General features: G+C 44.3%; 1 protein-coding gene across 4 annotated transcripts in view; it reads left to right on the top strand.

Moving 5' to 3' along the window:
* The window catches only part of LOC140385326 (activin receptor type-1-like), a 310011-nt gene that overhangs the window by 267648 nt on the left and 28725 nt on the right, over positions 1-13638 (top strand). For all 4 annotated transcript variants that reach the window (XM_072467388.1, XM_072467386.1, XM_072467385.1 and 1 more), the window contains 3 exons: positions 6216-6362; positions 13056-13331; positions 13420-13617. In XM_072467388.1, the coding sequence (XP_072323489.1) occupies positions 6216-6362; positions 13056-13331; positions 13420-13617 (621 nt within the window). The remainder of the gene's footprint in view (positions 1-6215; positions 6363-13055; positions 13332-13419; positions 13618-13638) is intronic.

Raw genomic sequence — 13638 nt, 5'->3', positions numbered from 1 at the left:
CCCATACACACCCCATTTTGGCTCGATTACGTTCAAAATTCTTTTGTTTGGTTGAGCAACCCTTAGGATTGCTTCCCTATGCTATTTACATCCTCAAACACTAGGATGGTAAATTGCGTAGGCTGCGAGATGGCTCGCAGTACGGCAGTATTTTCTTAGATGTCTTGTCCAAATATTCGGTTCAAAAAAAAAATGAGGGAGTCACACATGGTGACCAATTATAAAATGAAATTGGCACTAAAAGACAGACATGCTAACGTACAAGATATTAAACAAGATAGTAACAGAAACTATGCTTGATCCACAGAATTCCAGAAGCTCCAGGAAGAGTGAAGCGACGAAAAGGAAGAGAAGAAAGAAGAGAACAATGAAGACATCACACGTGTTTTTCGTTATCATTGTAATTTGTATCCGGTTACGCGCGAATACGACACCCTCTGACCACAAACCCCCCGGCCGTCAATGATTCAGTTCCCCATAGCACCCACAGCCCAGTGACAAGTAACAACGCACCATCATGGTGTGATAGGTTTATAACATGGTACTCCCTTTCATATGTAATTGAATCCCTTTTAGTATTGGCGATATTCTGCAGCATCGTGCAAACTATCCGCATGAGAAAATGGCGAAGGGGAGCCTACCGCACTCGCACCCCGGTATACAGGATGAGATCCCCTATTTTCGGTTTTCACCAGGCCCCCGAACCCCTTGATCTACAATAGTCCTTAGTCGTTCTGCGTCATTTGTGAATAAAGACAACTGAGAGATTGTACAACTCTGAGCTTGATCCTCTCTTGTTAAGAGGAAGAAGGAGGCCTATGTGAAGATGAGGTGTGAAGTTTCAGTTGGGGCGATGGATAGTTACAAGGTAGCGAGGAAGGATCTAAAGAGAGAGCTAAGACGAGCAAGGAGGGGACATGAGAAGTATTTGGCAGGAAGGATCAAGGAAAACCCAAAAGCTTTCTAAAGGTATGTCAGGAATAAGCGAATGACTAGGGAAAGAGTAGGACCAGTCAAGGACAGGGATGGGAAATTGTGTGTGGAGTCTGAAGAGATAAGCGAGATACTAAATGAATATTTTTCGTCCGTATTCACTCAGGAAAAAGATAATGTTTGGAGGAGAATGCTGAGCTCCAGGTAAATAGATTAGATGGCATTGAGGTACGTAGGGAAGAGGTGTTGGCAATTCTGGACAGGCTGAAAATAGATAAGTCCCCGGGACCTGATGGGATTTATCCTAGGATTCTCTGGGAGGCCAGGGAAGAGATTGCTGGACCATTGGCTTTGATTTTTATGTCATCATTGGCTACAGGAATAGTGCCAGAGGACTGGAGGATAGCAAATGTGGTCCCTTTGTTCAAAAAGGGGAGCAGAGACAACCCCGGCAACTATAGACCGGTGAGCCTCACGTCTGTAGTGGGTAAAGTCTTGGAGGGGATTATAAGAGACAAGATTTATAATCATCTAGATAGGAATAATATGATCAGGGATAGTCAGCATGGCTTTGTGAAGGGTAGGTCATGCCTCACAAACCTTATCGAGTTCTTTGAGAAGGTGACTGAACAGGTAGATGAGGGTAGAGCAGTTGATGTGGTGTATATGGATTTCAGCAAAGCGTTTGATAAGGTTCCCCACGGTAGGCTATTGAAAAAAATACGGAAGCTGGGGATTGAGGGTGATTTAGAGATGTGGATCAGAAATTGGCTAGCTGAAAGAAGACAGAGGGTGGTGGTTGATGGGAAATGTTCAGAATGGAGTACAGTCACAAGTGGAGTACCACAAGGATCTGTTCTGGGGTTGTTGCTGTTTGTCATTTTTATCAATGACCTAGAGGAAGGCGCAGAAGGGTGGGTGAGTAAATTTGCAGACGATACTAAAGTCGGTGGTGTTGTCGATAGTGTGGAAGGATGTAGCAGGTTACAGAGGGATATAGATAAGCTGCAGAGCTGGGCTGAGAGGTGGCAAATGAAGTTTAATGTAGAGAAGTGTGAGGTGATTCACTTTGGAAGGAATAACAGGAATGCGGAATATTTGGCTAATGGTAAAGTTCTTGAAAGTGTGGATGAGCAGAGGGATCTAGGTGTCCATGTACATAGATCCCTGAAAGTTGCCACCCAGGTTGATAGGGTTGTGAAGAAGGCCTATGGAGTGTTGGCCTTTATTGGTAGAGGGATTGAGTTCCGGAGTCGGGAGGTCATGTTGCAGCTGTACAGAACTCTGGTACGGCCGCATTTGGAGTATTGCGTACAGTTCTGGTCACCGCATTATAGGAAGGACGTGGAGGCTTGAGCGGGTGCAGAGGAGATTTACCAGGATGTTGCCTGGTATGGAGGGAAAATCTTATGAGGAAAGGCTGATGGACTTGAGGTTGTTTTCGTTGGAGAGAAGAAGGTTAAGAGGAGACTTAATAGAGGCATACAAAATGATCAGGGGGTTGGATAGGGTGGACAGTGAGAGCCTTCTCCCGCGGATGGAAATGGCTGGCACGAGGGGACATAACTTTAAACTGAGGGGTAATAGATATAGGACAGAGGTCAGAGGTAGGTTCTTTACGCAAAGAGTAGTGAGGCCGTGGAATGCCCTACCTGCTACAGTAGTGAACTCGCCAACATTGAGGGCATTTAAAAGTTTATTGGATAAACATATGGATGATAATGGCATAGTGTAGGTTAGATGGCTTTTGTTTCGGTGCAACATCGTGGGCCGAAGGGCCTGTACTGCGCTGTATTGTTCTATGTTCTAAGGGCTTGAGGTTCATAAGGAGGAGGTGTTAACAATTCTGGAAAGTGTGAAAATAGATAAGTCCCCTGGGCCGGATGAGATTTATCCTAGGATTCTCTGGGAAGCTAGGGAGGAGATTGCTGAGCCTTTGGCTTTGATCTTTAAGCCATCTTTGTCTACAGGAATAGTGCCAGAAGACTGGAGGATAGCAAATGTTGTCCTCTGGTTCAAGAAGGGGAGTAGAGACAACCCAGGTAACTATAGACCAGTGAGCCTTACTTCTGTTGTGGGCAAAGTCTTGGAAAGGTTTATAAGAGATGGGATGTATAATCATCTGGAAAGGAATAATTTGATTCGAGATAGTCAACACGGTTTTGTGAAGGGTAGGTCGTGCCTCACAAACCTTATTGAGTTCTTTGAGCAGGTGACCAAACAGTTGGTTGAGGGTAAAGCAGTTGATGTGGTGTATATGGATTTCAGTAAAGCGCTTGATAGGGGCGACTATTCCCTTATCGTCAATATGTCTACCAATAACTTCATTTGAAGCCTACTTGTGACAATAAGCGATTTTCATTTCATTTCATAAAGTTCCCCATGGTTGGCTACTGCAGAAAATACGGAGGCATGGGATTCAGGGTGATTTAGCAGTTTGGATCAGACATTGGCTGGCTGGAAGAAGACAAAGGGTGGTGGTTGATGGGAAATGTTCAGACTGGAGTCCAGTTTCTAGTGGTGTACCACAAGGATCTGTTTTGGGGCCACTGCTGTTTGTCATTTTTATAAATGACCTGGTAGAAGGATGGGTGAGTAAATTTGCAGATGACACTAAAGTCGGTGGTGTTGTGGACAGTGCGGAAGAATGTTACAAGTTACAGAGGTACATAGATAAGCTGCAGCATTGGGCTGAGGGGTGGCAAATAGAGTTTAATGCAGAAAAATGTGAGGTGATTCATTTTGGAAGGAATAACAAGAAGACACAGTACTGGGCTAATGGTAAGATTCTTGACAGTGTGGATGAGCAGAAAGATCTCGGTGTCCATGTACCTAGATCTCTGAAAGTTGGCACCCAGGTTGAGAGGGTTGTTAAGAAGGCGTACGGTGTGTTAGCTTTTATTGGTAGATGGATTGAGTTTCGGAGCCATGAGGTCATGTTGCAGCTGTACAAAACTCTGGTGTGGCCGCATTTGGAGTATTGCATGCAATTCTGATCGCCGCATTATAGGAAGGATGCGGAAGCATTGGAAAGGGTGCAGAGGAGATTTACCAGAATGTTGCCTGGTATGGAGGGAAGATCTTATGAGGAAAGGCTGAGAGGGACTTGAGGCTGTTTTCGTTAGAGCGAAGCAGGTTAAGAGGTGACTTAATTGAGGCATGCAAGATGATCAGAGAATTGGATAGGGTGGACAGTGAGAGCCTTTTTCCTTGGATGGTGATGTTTAGCACGAGGGGACATAGCTTTAAATTGAGGGGAGATAGATATAAGACAGATGTCAGAGGTAGGTTCTTTACTCAGAGAGTAGTAAGGGCGTGGAATGCCCTGCCTGCAACAGTAGTGGACTCGCCAACACTAAGGGCATTCAAATGGTCATTGGTAGACATATTGACAATAAGGGAATAGTGTAGATGGGCTTTAGAGTGGTTTCACAGGTCGGCGCAACATCGAGGGCCGAAGGGCCTGTACTGCGCTGTAATGTTCTATGTTCTATTATTAGATGGCCAATGCTTGCAGAAATGTCTGATTTTAGTTTAGCATGCTATTCTTTTGGAAAATCTGATGAGACTAAACCTAAAAATATCAAATTGGAAGAACCAATGTGTGCTTACACACCTAAAATAACTCTTAACACGTTAACCGTTGAAAACTAAATGTTAAAATCCAGACAGTAAAGCAAAACAATGAACAGACAACTATTTACGCTAAGGTTTCCTTGCCCCAGTACTGATAACTCTTGTGGGCAGAGCAGTTAAGCAAGCAAAGCTGCAGGGTTTGCTCAAAAACTAAAATAATAAAGCTTGAACTGTCAATATTTTAACAGCCTACTTACCAGGAAAGTCTGCAATACACTAAAACCAAACTCTGAAAATGATTGTGGAAATCTTTTGCCTATATATCCCCAAAATATGAATCATGGAAGAGTCTGTCATGAGAAATCCCAGCAACAGAGATATAAATTGAATGTGCATTAGAATCATCCTGCAGAAGGAGGCTATTCGGCCCATTAAGTCCTCACTGGCCCTTTGAGTGAGCACTCTCCTCATGTTCACTCATCCGCCCTAACCCTGAACATCCCATAACCAAACCTGCACATCCCTGAGCACTAAGGGGAAGTTTAACATGGCCAATCTACCTAGCCCACACATCTTTGGACTGTGGGAGGAAACCAGAGCACCCAGAGCAAATCCACGCAGACACTGGGAGAATGTACAAACGCAACACAGACAGTGGCCCAAGGCTAGATTTGAACCTGGATCCCTGGCGCTGAGGCAACAGTGCTTGCCATGGTGGAGCCCATATGAAAACTCAAGTATTAATATATAGTTAAAGCTAAAGGTGCCACCAGATAGCCAGTGCAAAACATTTGAAATGCCAGAAGCTGCAAATTCCTGTTTCCTCTAAATAATCAAGACAGTTAATCATTAAAAAGGCACCTGCATCTCAAAGTAAATCTTCGGTTGAAGTGAACCGTTAACAACATTTGAGCACAATATCGTGAAGCAGGGTGAAATGGTTCGAGAGTAGTTCAGTTCAGAACCTTGAACAGACCTTTACATGGTAAAATACATATAACATGCTTAGATGTGGCAAAAAAAGTTGTATCATTTGTTTTAAATTTAGAGTACACAATTATTTTTTTCCAATTAAGGGGCAATTTACTGTGGCCAATCCACCCAACCTGCACATCTTTGGGTTGTGGGGGTGAGACCCACACACACACACACACACACACACACACACACACGGGGAGAATGTGCAAACTCCACACAGACAGTGACCCCGGGCCGCGATCGAACGCAGGTCCTCAGCGCCCTAGACAGCAATGCTAACCACTTTGCCACCGTGCAACCCTAAGTTTGTGTAGCATATTGTGCATGCAATAGGTCTAGGTATGGTATAGTAAGCAGTTGAGCCAAACCAGGGAACCTGCCACAAGTATCTTTGGCAACCAATTTTCTTGTTTCTTTCACAGTTAAAGATTAGAGCTCCACTGCGTTGTAACTATTATGTGTTTGCTGTCCCATAGCTCAACTGCTAAAATGCTATTTGCCTTACTCAATATATGCTGTTCTGATCACTCGGTTTTGTGGAATTGAGCTTTATATCCAGTGGAATTGAGTTCAGCCGAGAACAAGAAAATGCGAGATAAATTGGCAAGTTCGCAACATTTCGATGAAGAGCTGAATCTGGCTTTAATTTTTGGATTTAACATTTTCACTTTAAATTGTCTCCCCCCCCCCCCCCCCCCCCCCCCCCCCCCACCCCCCACCCAAAACAGGAAAGGGTCGCTATGGAGAAGTTTGGAGAGGTCAATGGCAAGGAGAAAACATTGCAGTGAAAATCTTCTCATCCAGAGACGAGAAATCTTGGTTTCGAGAGACTGAAATTTATAATACTGTCCTTCTTCGTCACGAGAACATATTAGGTGAGACATATACATGATGCAGAGTATGAATTCAAGTTGGTTTTCATTATAGACCATGTAAAATTTAGTACTGCAAATTAGGCACAGGCAAAACTGGAGGTGCAATACCTGCTGCTTTAGATGAATGTTGATGGTGAAATGACATCTATCTTGCTACCAATCTCCTGTAAGAAAACGTACTCAGTAGCTGCTTCCATTTAAAAAGATAAAAACAGAAAATGCTGTAGATACTCAGCAAGTCAGGCAATGTTTGTGAAGAGAAGTGGAAGCACATTTGCATCTGTTGTAGCTGAAGTCACAATGCAAATATTATTAAGCAATTGAAACCAAAAGGTGTTACAATCACCACAACAGTGTGTTGTTAAACATAATGGCAACCCTGCACACCATGAAACAAAGGCTCAACTTTAGTAGTTAGCAGTAGGCCAGTTAAGACATCATGATTCTAAGCACAGGTTGCAGTCGAAGAAATGTCCTCAAGGGACTGTAGGCATTCAAAAGAAACAGTGCACAACCCACCTCTTAAAATGTAAGTTTTTCTGTGCATCAATCATGAAAACTTTGACTTAAGCCAATAGGCAGCTCCCTCCCCCGCCATACCACGAAAAGATTTCTACCTAAAAAGAAACATACTAGGAAGCGGGTAAAGACATAAAATAAGCACAAAAATAACACTGCAGAAATTTTGGAAAGACTGTGCATTTCCTGAGAGCAATAAAAACGCAACAGGGCAAACCTTATCTTAAAACCTACCGTTGTAAAACCAAAGAATATATATGGGACAGGGGAACGCAATAATTAACCCAACACTAAATTCCACTGTTTGCATCTTTCCATTCCAAAAAAATCATCCATTCACCATCAATTTGTTTTCTGTTCTTTAAACAGCTTCCTATCCAATCGGCCATATTTCCTTTACCATCGTGTGACTTCATTGTAATCTACAAGCCTCCTATAATAAGCACCTATAAAACTATTAGCTGTACTTTTGAACCTTGGTTTTGCCTGTGGATGTGTAGGCTTGTTACATAACACTGGTTCTCAATGGGTAGTAAGTGAATAGTATAAATGACCTGTTTATGGTTGTTTGGCCTAATGCAGATGCCTCCACAAAAAGTACTGCAGGTGCGGATACGATGTGCCAAATAAAGAACAAAGAATATTGCAGCACATGAACAGGCCCATCGGCTTTCCAAGCATGTACCGCCCATGATACCACCCTTGGCCAAAACCCTCAGCACTTCCTAGTGCCGTATCACTGTATACCCATCCTATCCTCCTTCTGCACGAGAACTATTCTGTGATTATCCGCTTGTGGTGCCACTGAATTTTATACTTGAAAATAAATATTGGCTAGATCTTTGTCACAACTCCATGTATTGCAAGGTAAATGTTTGCTTAGAGAGCTAGGCCCCTTCTCGTTAATTTTATCCATCTGGTCGCTGCTTGCCTTGAAGCGTTAATAATGAGTATATTGACGTGCCCTCATCTTGATCTGATATGTAAATATGCATCAAGAGTTAACCTCAACACCTACAACATGGCAGTCTTCCAAGTTAGATCAAAAATGTATTTTTGTTGGAAGGAAAAATGATCGGGAAGGATGTGAAAATTGGGTAATTGTTCCCCAGAACAAAGAACAAAGAAAATTACAGCACAGGAACAGGCCCTTCGGCCCTCCCAGCCTGCGCCGATCCAGATCCTTTATCTAAACCTGTCACCTATTTTTCAAGGATCTACTCCCCTCTGTTCCCCACCCGTTCATATATCTGTCTAGATGCATCTTCAATGATGCTATCGTGCCCGTCTCTACCACCTCCGCTGGCAAAGCGTTCCAGGCACCCACCACCCTCTGTGTAAAAATCTTTCCCCGCACATCTCCCTTAAACTTTCCCCCTCTCACCTTGAAATCGTGACCCCTTGTAATTGACACCCCCACTCTTGGAAAAAGCTTGTTGCTATCCACCCTGTCCATACCCCTCATAATTTCAGACCTCAATCAGATCCCCCTTCAACCTCAGTCTTTCCAACGAAAACAATCCTCATCTACTCAACCTTTCTTCATAGCTAGCACCCTCCATACCAGGCAACATCCTGGTGAACCTCCTCTGCACCCTCTCTAAAGCCTTCTGGTAATGTGGTGACCCGAACTGCACGCAGTATTCCAAATGTGGCCTAACCAAAGTCCTATACAACTGTAACATGACCTGCCGACTCTTGTACTCAATACCCCGTCCGATGAAGGCAAGCATGCTGTATGCCTTCTTGACCACTCTATCGACCTGCGTTGGCAGCTTCAGAGTACAATGGACCTGAACTCCCAGATCTCGCTGTACATCAATTTTCCCCAGGGCTCTTCCATTGACCGTATAGTCCGCTCTTGAATTAGATCTTCCAAAATGCATCACCTCGCATTTGCCTGGATTGAACTCCATCTGCCATTTCTCTTCCCAACTCTACAATCTATTTATATTTTGCTGTATTCTCTGACAGTCCTCCTCGCTATCTGCAACTCCACCAATCTTAGTATCATCTGCAAACTTGCTAATCAGGCCACCTATACCTTTGTCCAGATCATTTATGTATATCACAAACAACAGTGGTCCGAGCACGGATCCCTGTGGAACACCACTAGTCACCTTTCTCCATTTTGAGACACTCCCTTCCACCACTACTCTCTGTCTCCTGTTGCCCAGCCAGTTCTTTGTCCATCTAGCTAGTACACCCTGAACCCCATACGACTTCACTTTTTCCATCTGCCATGGGAAACTTTATCAAACGCCTTACTGAAGTCCATGTATATGACACCTACAGACCTTCCCTCGTCAATTAACTTTGTCACTTCCTCAAAGAATTCTATTAGGTTTGTAAGACATGACTTTCCCTGCACAAAACCATGCTGCCTATCACTGATAAGTCCATTTTCTTCCAAATGTGAATAGATCCTATCCCTCAGTATCTTCTCCAACAGCTTGCCTACCACTGACGTCAAGCTCACAGGTCTATAATTCCCTGGATTATCCCTGCTACCCATCTTAAACAAAGCGACAACATTAGCAATTCTCCAGTCCTCCGGGACCTCACCCGTGCTCAAGGCTGCTGCAAAGATATCTGTTAAGGCCCCAGCTATTTTGTCCCTCGCTTCCTTCAGTAACCTGGGATAGATCCCATCCGGACCTGGGGACTTGTCCACCTTAATGCCTTTTAGAACACCCAAAACTTCCCCCTTCCTTATGCTGACTTGACCTAGAGTATTTAAACATCCATCCCTCGCTTAACATCCGTCTTTGTCCCTCTCCTTGGTGAATACCGATGCAAAGTATTCATTAAGAATCTCCCCCATTTCCTCTGACTCCACGCATCAATTCCCTCTTTTGTCTTTGAGTGGGCCAATCCTTTCTCTGGTTACCCTCTTGCTCCGAATATACGAATAAAAGACTTTGGGATTTTCCTTAACCCTGTTAGCCAAAGATATTTCATGACCCCTTTTAGCCCTCTTTATTGCGCGTTTGAGATTTGTCCTACTTTCCAATATTCCTCCAAAGCTTCATCAGTTTTAAGTCGCCTAGATCTTACGTATGCTTCCTTTTTCATCTCAGCTAGTCTCACAATTCCACCCGTCATCCATGGTTCCCTAATCTTGCCATTTCTATCCCTCATTTTCACAGGGACATGTCTGTCCTGCACTCTTATCAACCTTTCCTTAAAAGACTCCCACATTTCAAATGTGGATTTACCCTTAAAGAGCTGCTCCCAATCCACATTCCCTAGCTCCTGCCGAATTTTGTTATACTTGGCCTTTCCCCAATTTAGCACTCTTCCTTTAGGACCACTCTCGTCTTTGTCCATGAGTATTCTAAAACTTACGGAATTGTGATCGCTATTCCCAAAGTAATCACCGACTGAAACTTCAACCACTTGGCCGGGATCATTCCCCAACACCAGGTCCAGTATGGCCCCTTCCCGAGTTGGACTATTTACATACTGCTCTAAAAAACTCTCCTGGATGCTCCTTACAAATTCTGCTCCATCTACGCCTCCAACACTACATTAATCCCATTCAATGGTGGGGAAGTTAAAATCTCCCATCACGACCACCCTATTGCTCCTACATTTTTCTATAATCTGTCTACATATTTGTACCTCTACTTCACACTCACTTTTGGGAGGCCTGTAGTAAAGCCCCAACAATGTTACTGCACCCTTCCTATTTCTTAGCTCTACCCATTTTGCCTCAGTGCTCGAATCCTCCATCGTGCCCTCCTTAATCACAGCTGTGATATCATCTCTGACCAGTAATCCAACTCCTCCACCCCTTTTGCCTCCCTCTCTATCCCTCCTGAAGCATCTATACCCTGGGATATTTAGTTGCCAGTCTTGCCCTTCCCTCAACCAAGTCTCAGTAATACCAATAACATCATATTCCCAGGTACTAATCCAAGCCCTAAGTTCATCTGCCTTACCTGCTACACTTCTCGCATTGAAACAAATGCACCTCAGACCACCTGTCCCTTTGCGTTCATCATCTCGTGTCTGTCTACTCTTCCCCTTAAGTAGCATAGATAAGGAGAAAGATAGGATGCGAAGAGAACAGGATCTTCAGTTAACAGTGATATATATTTCGGATATAGGTCCTTTGTACAATAATAATACTAATCATGTAAATTGCTTCATTAAGTTAATACTGCTATTGTTATGGTACAGGAATTGGAAACCTGGCTGGGTAGCAGTTTAAACAACGTATTCGAAGACCAGATGCAATGACAAATTGTACAAAGAAAATAAATGCCGAATGGTGGAAATGGGAGGGGTGGACCCTTGGAGGTTTCTGCACCCGAGGGAGTGGGAGTACTCGTTTTTCTCAGCGGTTCATAAGATGTACTCGCAGATTAACTTTTTCATGGTGGGGAAGGCGCTGCTGACTGGGGTTAATGGGTCGGAGTACTCGGCAATTGCAATATCAGATCATGATCCGCGTTGGGTGGATATGGTACTGGAGAAGGGGATGGTCCCGAGACCAGGGTGGAAGTTAGACGCGGGACTGTTGGGGGACCGAGGGTTCTGTGATAAAATTGAAAAAATAATCGAGGATTATGTAGGTTTTAACTGCGCGGGTGAGGTCCCAAAGGCGGTTGTCTGGGAGGCTTTAACGGCGATGGTGAGGTGATCTCGTTCAAGGCTAGACAAAGAGGAGAGGTTGGAATGTCAGCGGGTAATAGATGAGATGCTGGAGGTAGACAGGAGGTATGCAGAAGATAGGGACCCAGTGCAGTTGGAAAAGAGGAAGGAACTCCAGCCGAGCTTTGACCGACATATCTACCAGGAAGGCAGTACGCCAATTGAGGCGAGCAAGGGGCAAGTTTACGAGCATGGAGAGAATGGCAGGTCAGCTCCGTAGGGATGCTGCGGCAAGGGAAATTGTCCAGGGGCAGGGAAGTTGGTGATAGCTCCAGATCAGATTAACAAGCTCTTTAAGGAATTCTATGAGAGATTGTATAGGTCAGAGCCACCTGGGGGAGGCCGGGAGATGCAGGAATTTCTAGATGGGCTGGAGTACCCGAGGTTAGGGGAGGGGGACAGGGCTACATTAGAGGGGACGATAGTGGAGCAGGAGATAAAAGATACGATTGGGAGGATGCAGTCGGGGAAGGTGGCAGGGCCGGATGGGTTTCCGGTGGAATATTATAAAACATTCAAAAATAAGCTGGTACCCCTGATGGTGGGGATGTTTGAGGAGGCGATAGGGAAGGGGGTGTTACCACAAACTTTGGGGCAGGCATCGATTTCCCTGTTATTTAAGAAAGATAACGATCCGATGGAGTGTGGGTCGTATAGGCCTATATCATTTTTAAACGTGGACACAAAGATATTGGTGAAGGTACTGGCGGGTAGGCGAGAGGAGTGCCTCCCGAAGGTGATAGGTGAAGATCAGACAGGGTTTGTGAGAGGGAGGCGGCTCTTTTCGAACGTTAGGAGGGTATTGAACGTGGTTATGGTACCGGCGGAGGGGAAGGAAACACAGGTGGTTGTGGCATTGGACGCCGAGAAAGCGCTTGACCGGGTAGAATGGGGATACTTGGTGGTAGTTCGAGAGCGGTTTGGAATTGGACCCAGATTTGTGGACTGGGTAAAGCTATAAGAAGCTGAGGGCCAGTATCCGCACAAATAACATCAACTCAGAATACTTTCCTCTCCACCGTGGGACTAGGCAGGGATGTGAGCATAGGGACGCAATAAGGTACTCTGCACTGGTCTACATGCTTTTTTGTTTCTTTCAATATCTTGCATATAATCTTTATTGTCACAAGTAGGCTTACATTAACACTGCAATAAGTTACTGTGAAAATCCCCTAGTCGCCACATTCCGGCGCCTGTTCAGGTTCACTGAGGGAGAATTCAGAATGTTCAATTCACCTAACAAGCATGTCTTTCAGGACTTATGGGAAGAAACCGGAGCACCCGGAGGAAACCCACGCAGACACAGGGAGAAACGTGCAGACTCTGCACAGACAATTGGCCAAGCTGGCAATCGAATCCAGGTCACTGGCACTGTGAAGCCACAGTGCTAACCACCGTGCTACCGTGCCACCCATAATATTGTTCTACATCTCTTATTGCACCTTTCTCCAAGAGTTGGAAAATAAATTTGTTGTAATACAATCAATCATTCATTTTGACTTCCTTTTTTTCAAGGTTTCATTGCCTCAGACATGACATCAAGGAATTCTAGCACCCAGCTTTGGCTTATCACTCATTATCATGAGAACGGTTCACTCTATGACTATCTACAACGAAATGCAGTGGACACTGTAGTTTGCCTGAATTTTGCCTTATCTATAGCTAATGGTCTGGTGCATGTACACAATGAAATTTTTGGAACTGAGGGAAAGCCTGCAATTGCACACAGAGACCTGAAAAGCAAAAATATCTTAGTGAAAAAGAACCTGCATTGTTGCATCGCTGATCTTGGTGAGTATTAGTCCTGTCCTGTCTTCACTTTAAAAGGAAAAAAACAATTTGGCAAAAATGCTATATTAATTAATGTCTGCTTTTGTAGGATTAGCAGTGATGCACTCACAAACAAACAATCAGTTAGATGTTGGGAATAATCCTAAAGTGGGCACAAAACGATACATGGCGCCAGAAGTACTTGAAGAATCCATTCAGGTGGACTGTTTTGATGCCTACAAGCGTGTAGACATCTGGGCATTTGGACTTGTATTGTGGGAAGTAACTAGGAGGACATTCAGTAACGGTAAGCATTACAATAACTACT

Source organism: Scyliorhinus torazame, chromosome 11, assembly GCF_047496885.1.
Source record: "Scyliorhinus torazame isolate Kashiwa2021f chromosome 11, sScyTor2.1, whole genome shotgun sequence".
Taxonomy (NCBI): Eukaryota; Metazoa; Chordata; class Chondrichthyes; order Carcharhiniformes; family Scyliorhinidae; genus Scyliorhinus; species Scyliorhinus torazame.
The sequence above is the reverse complement of the archived record's forward strand: the minus strand, read 5'-3'. Positions and strand labels throughout refer to the sequence as shown.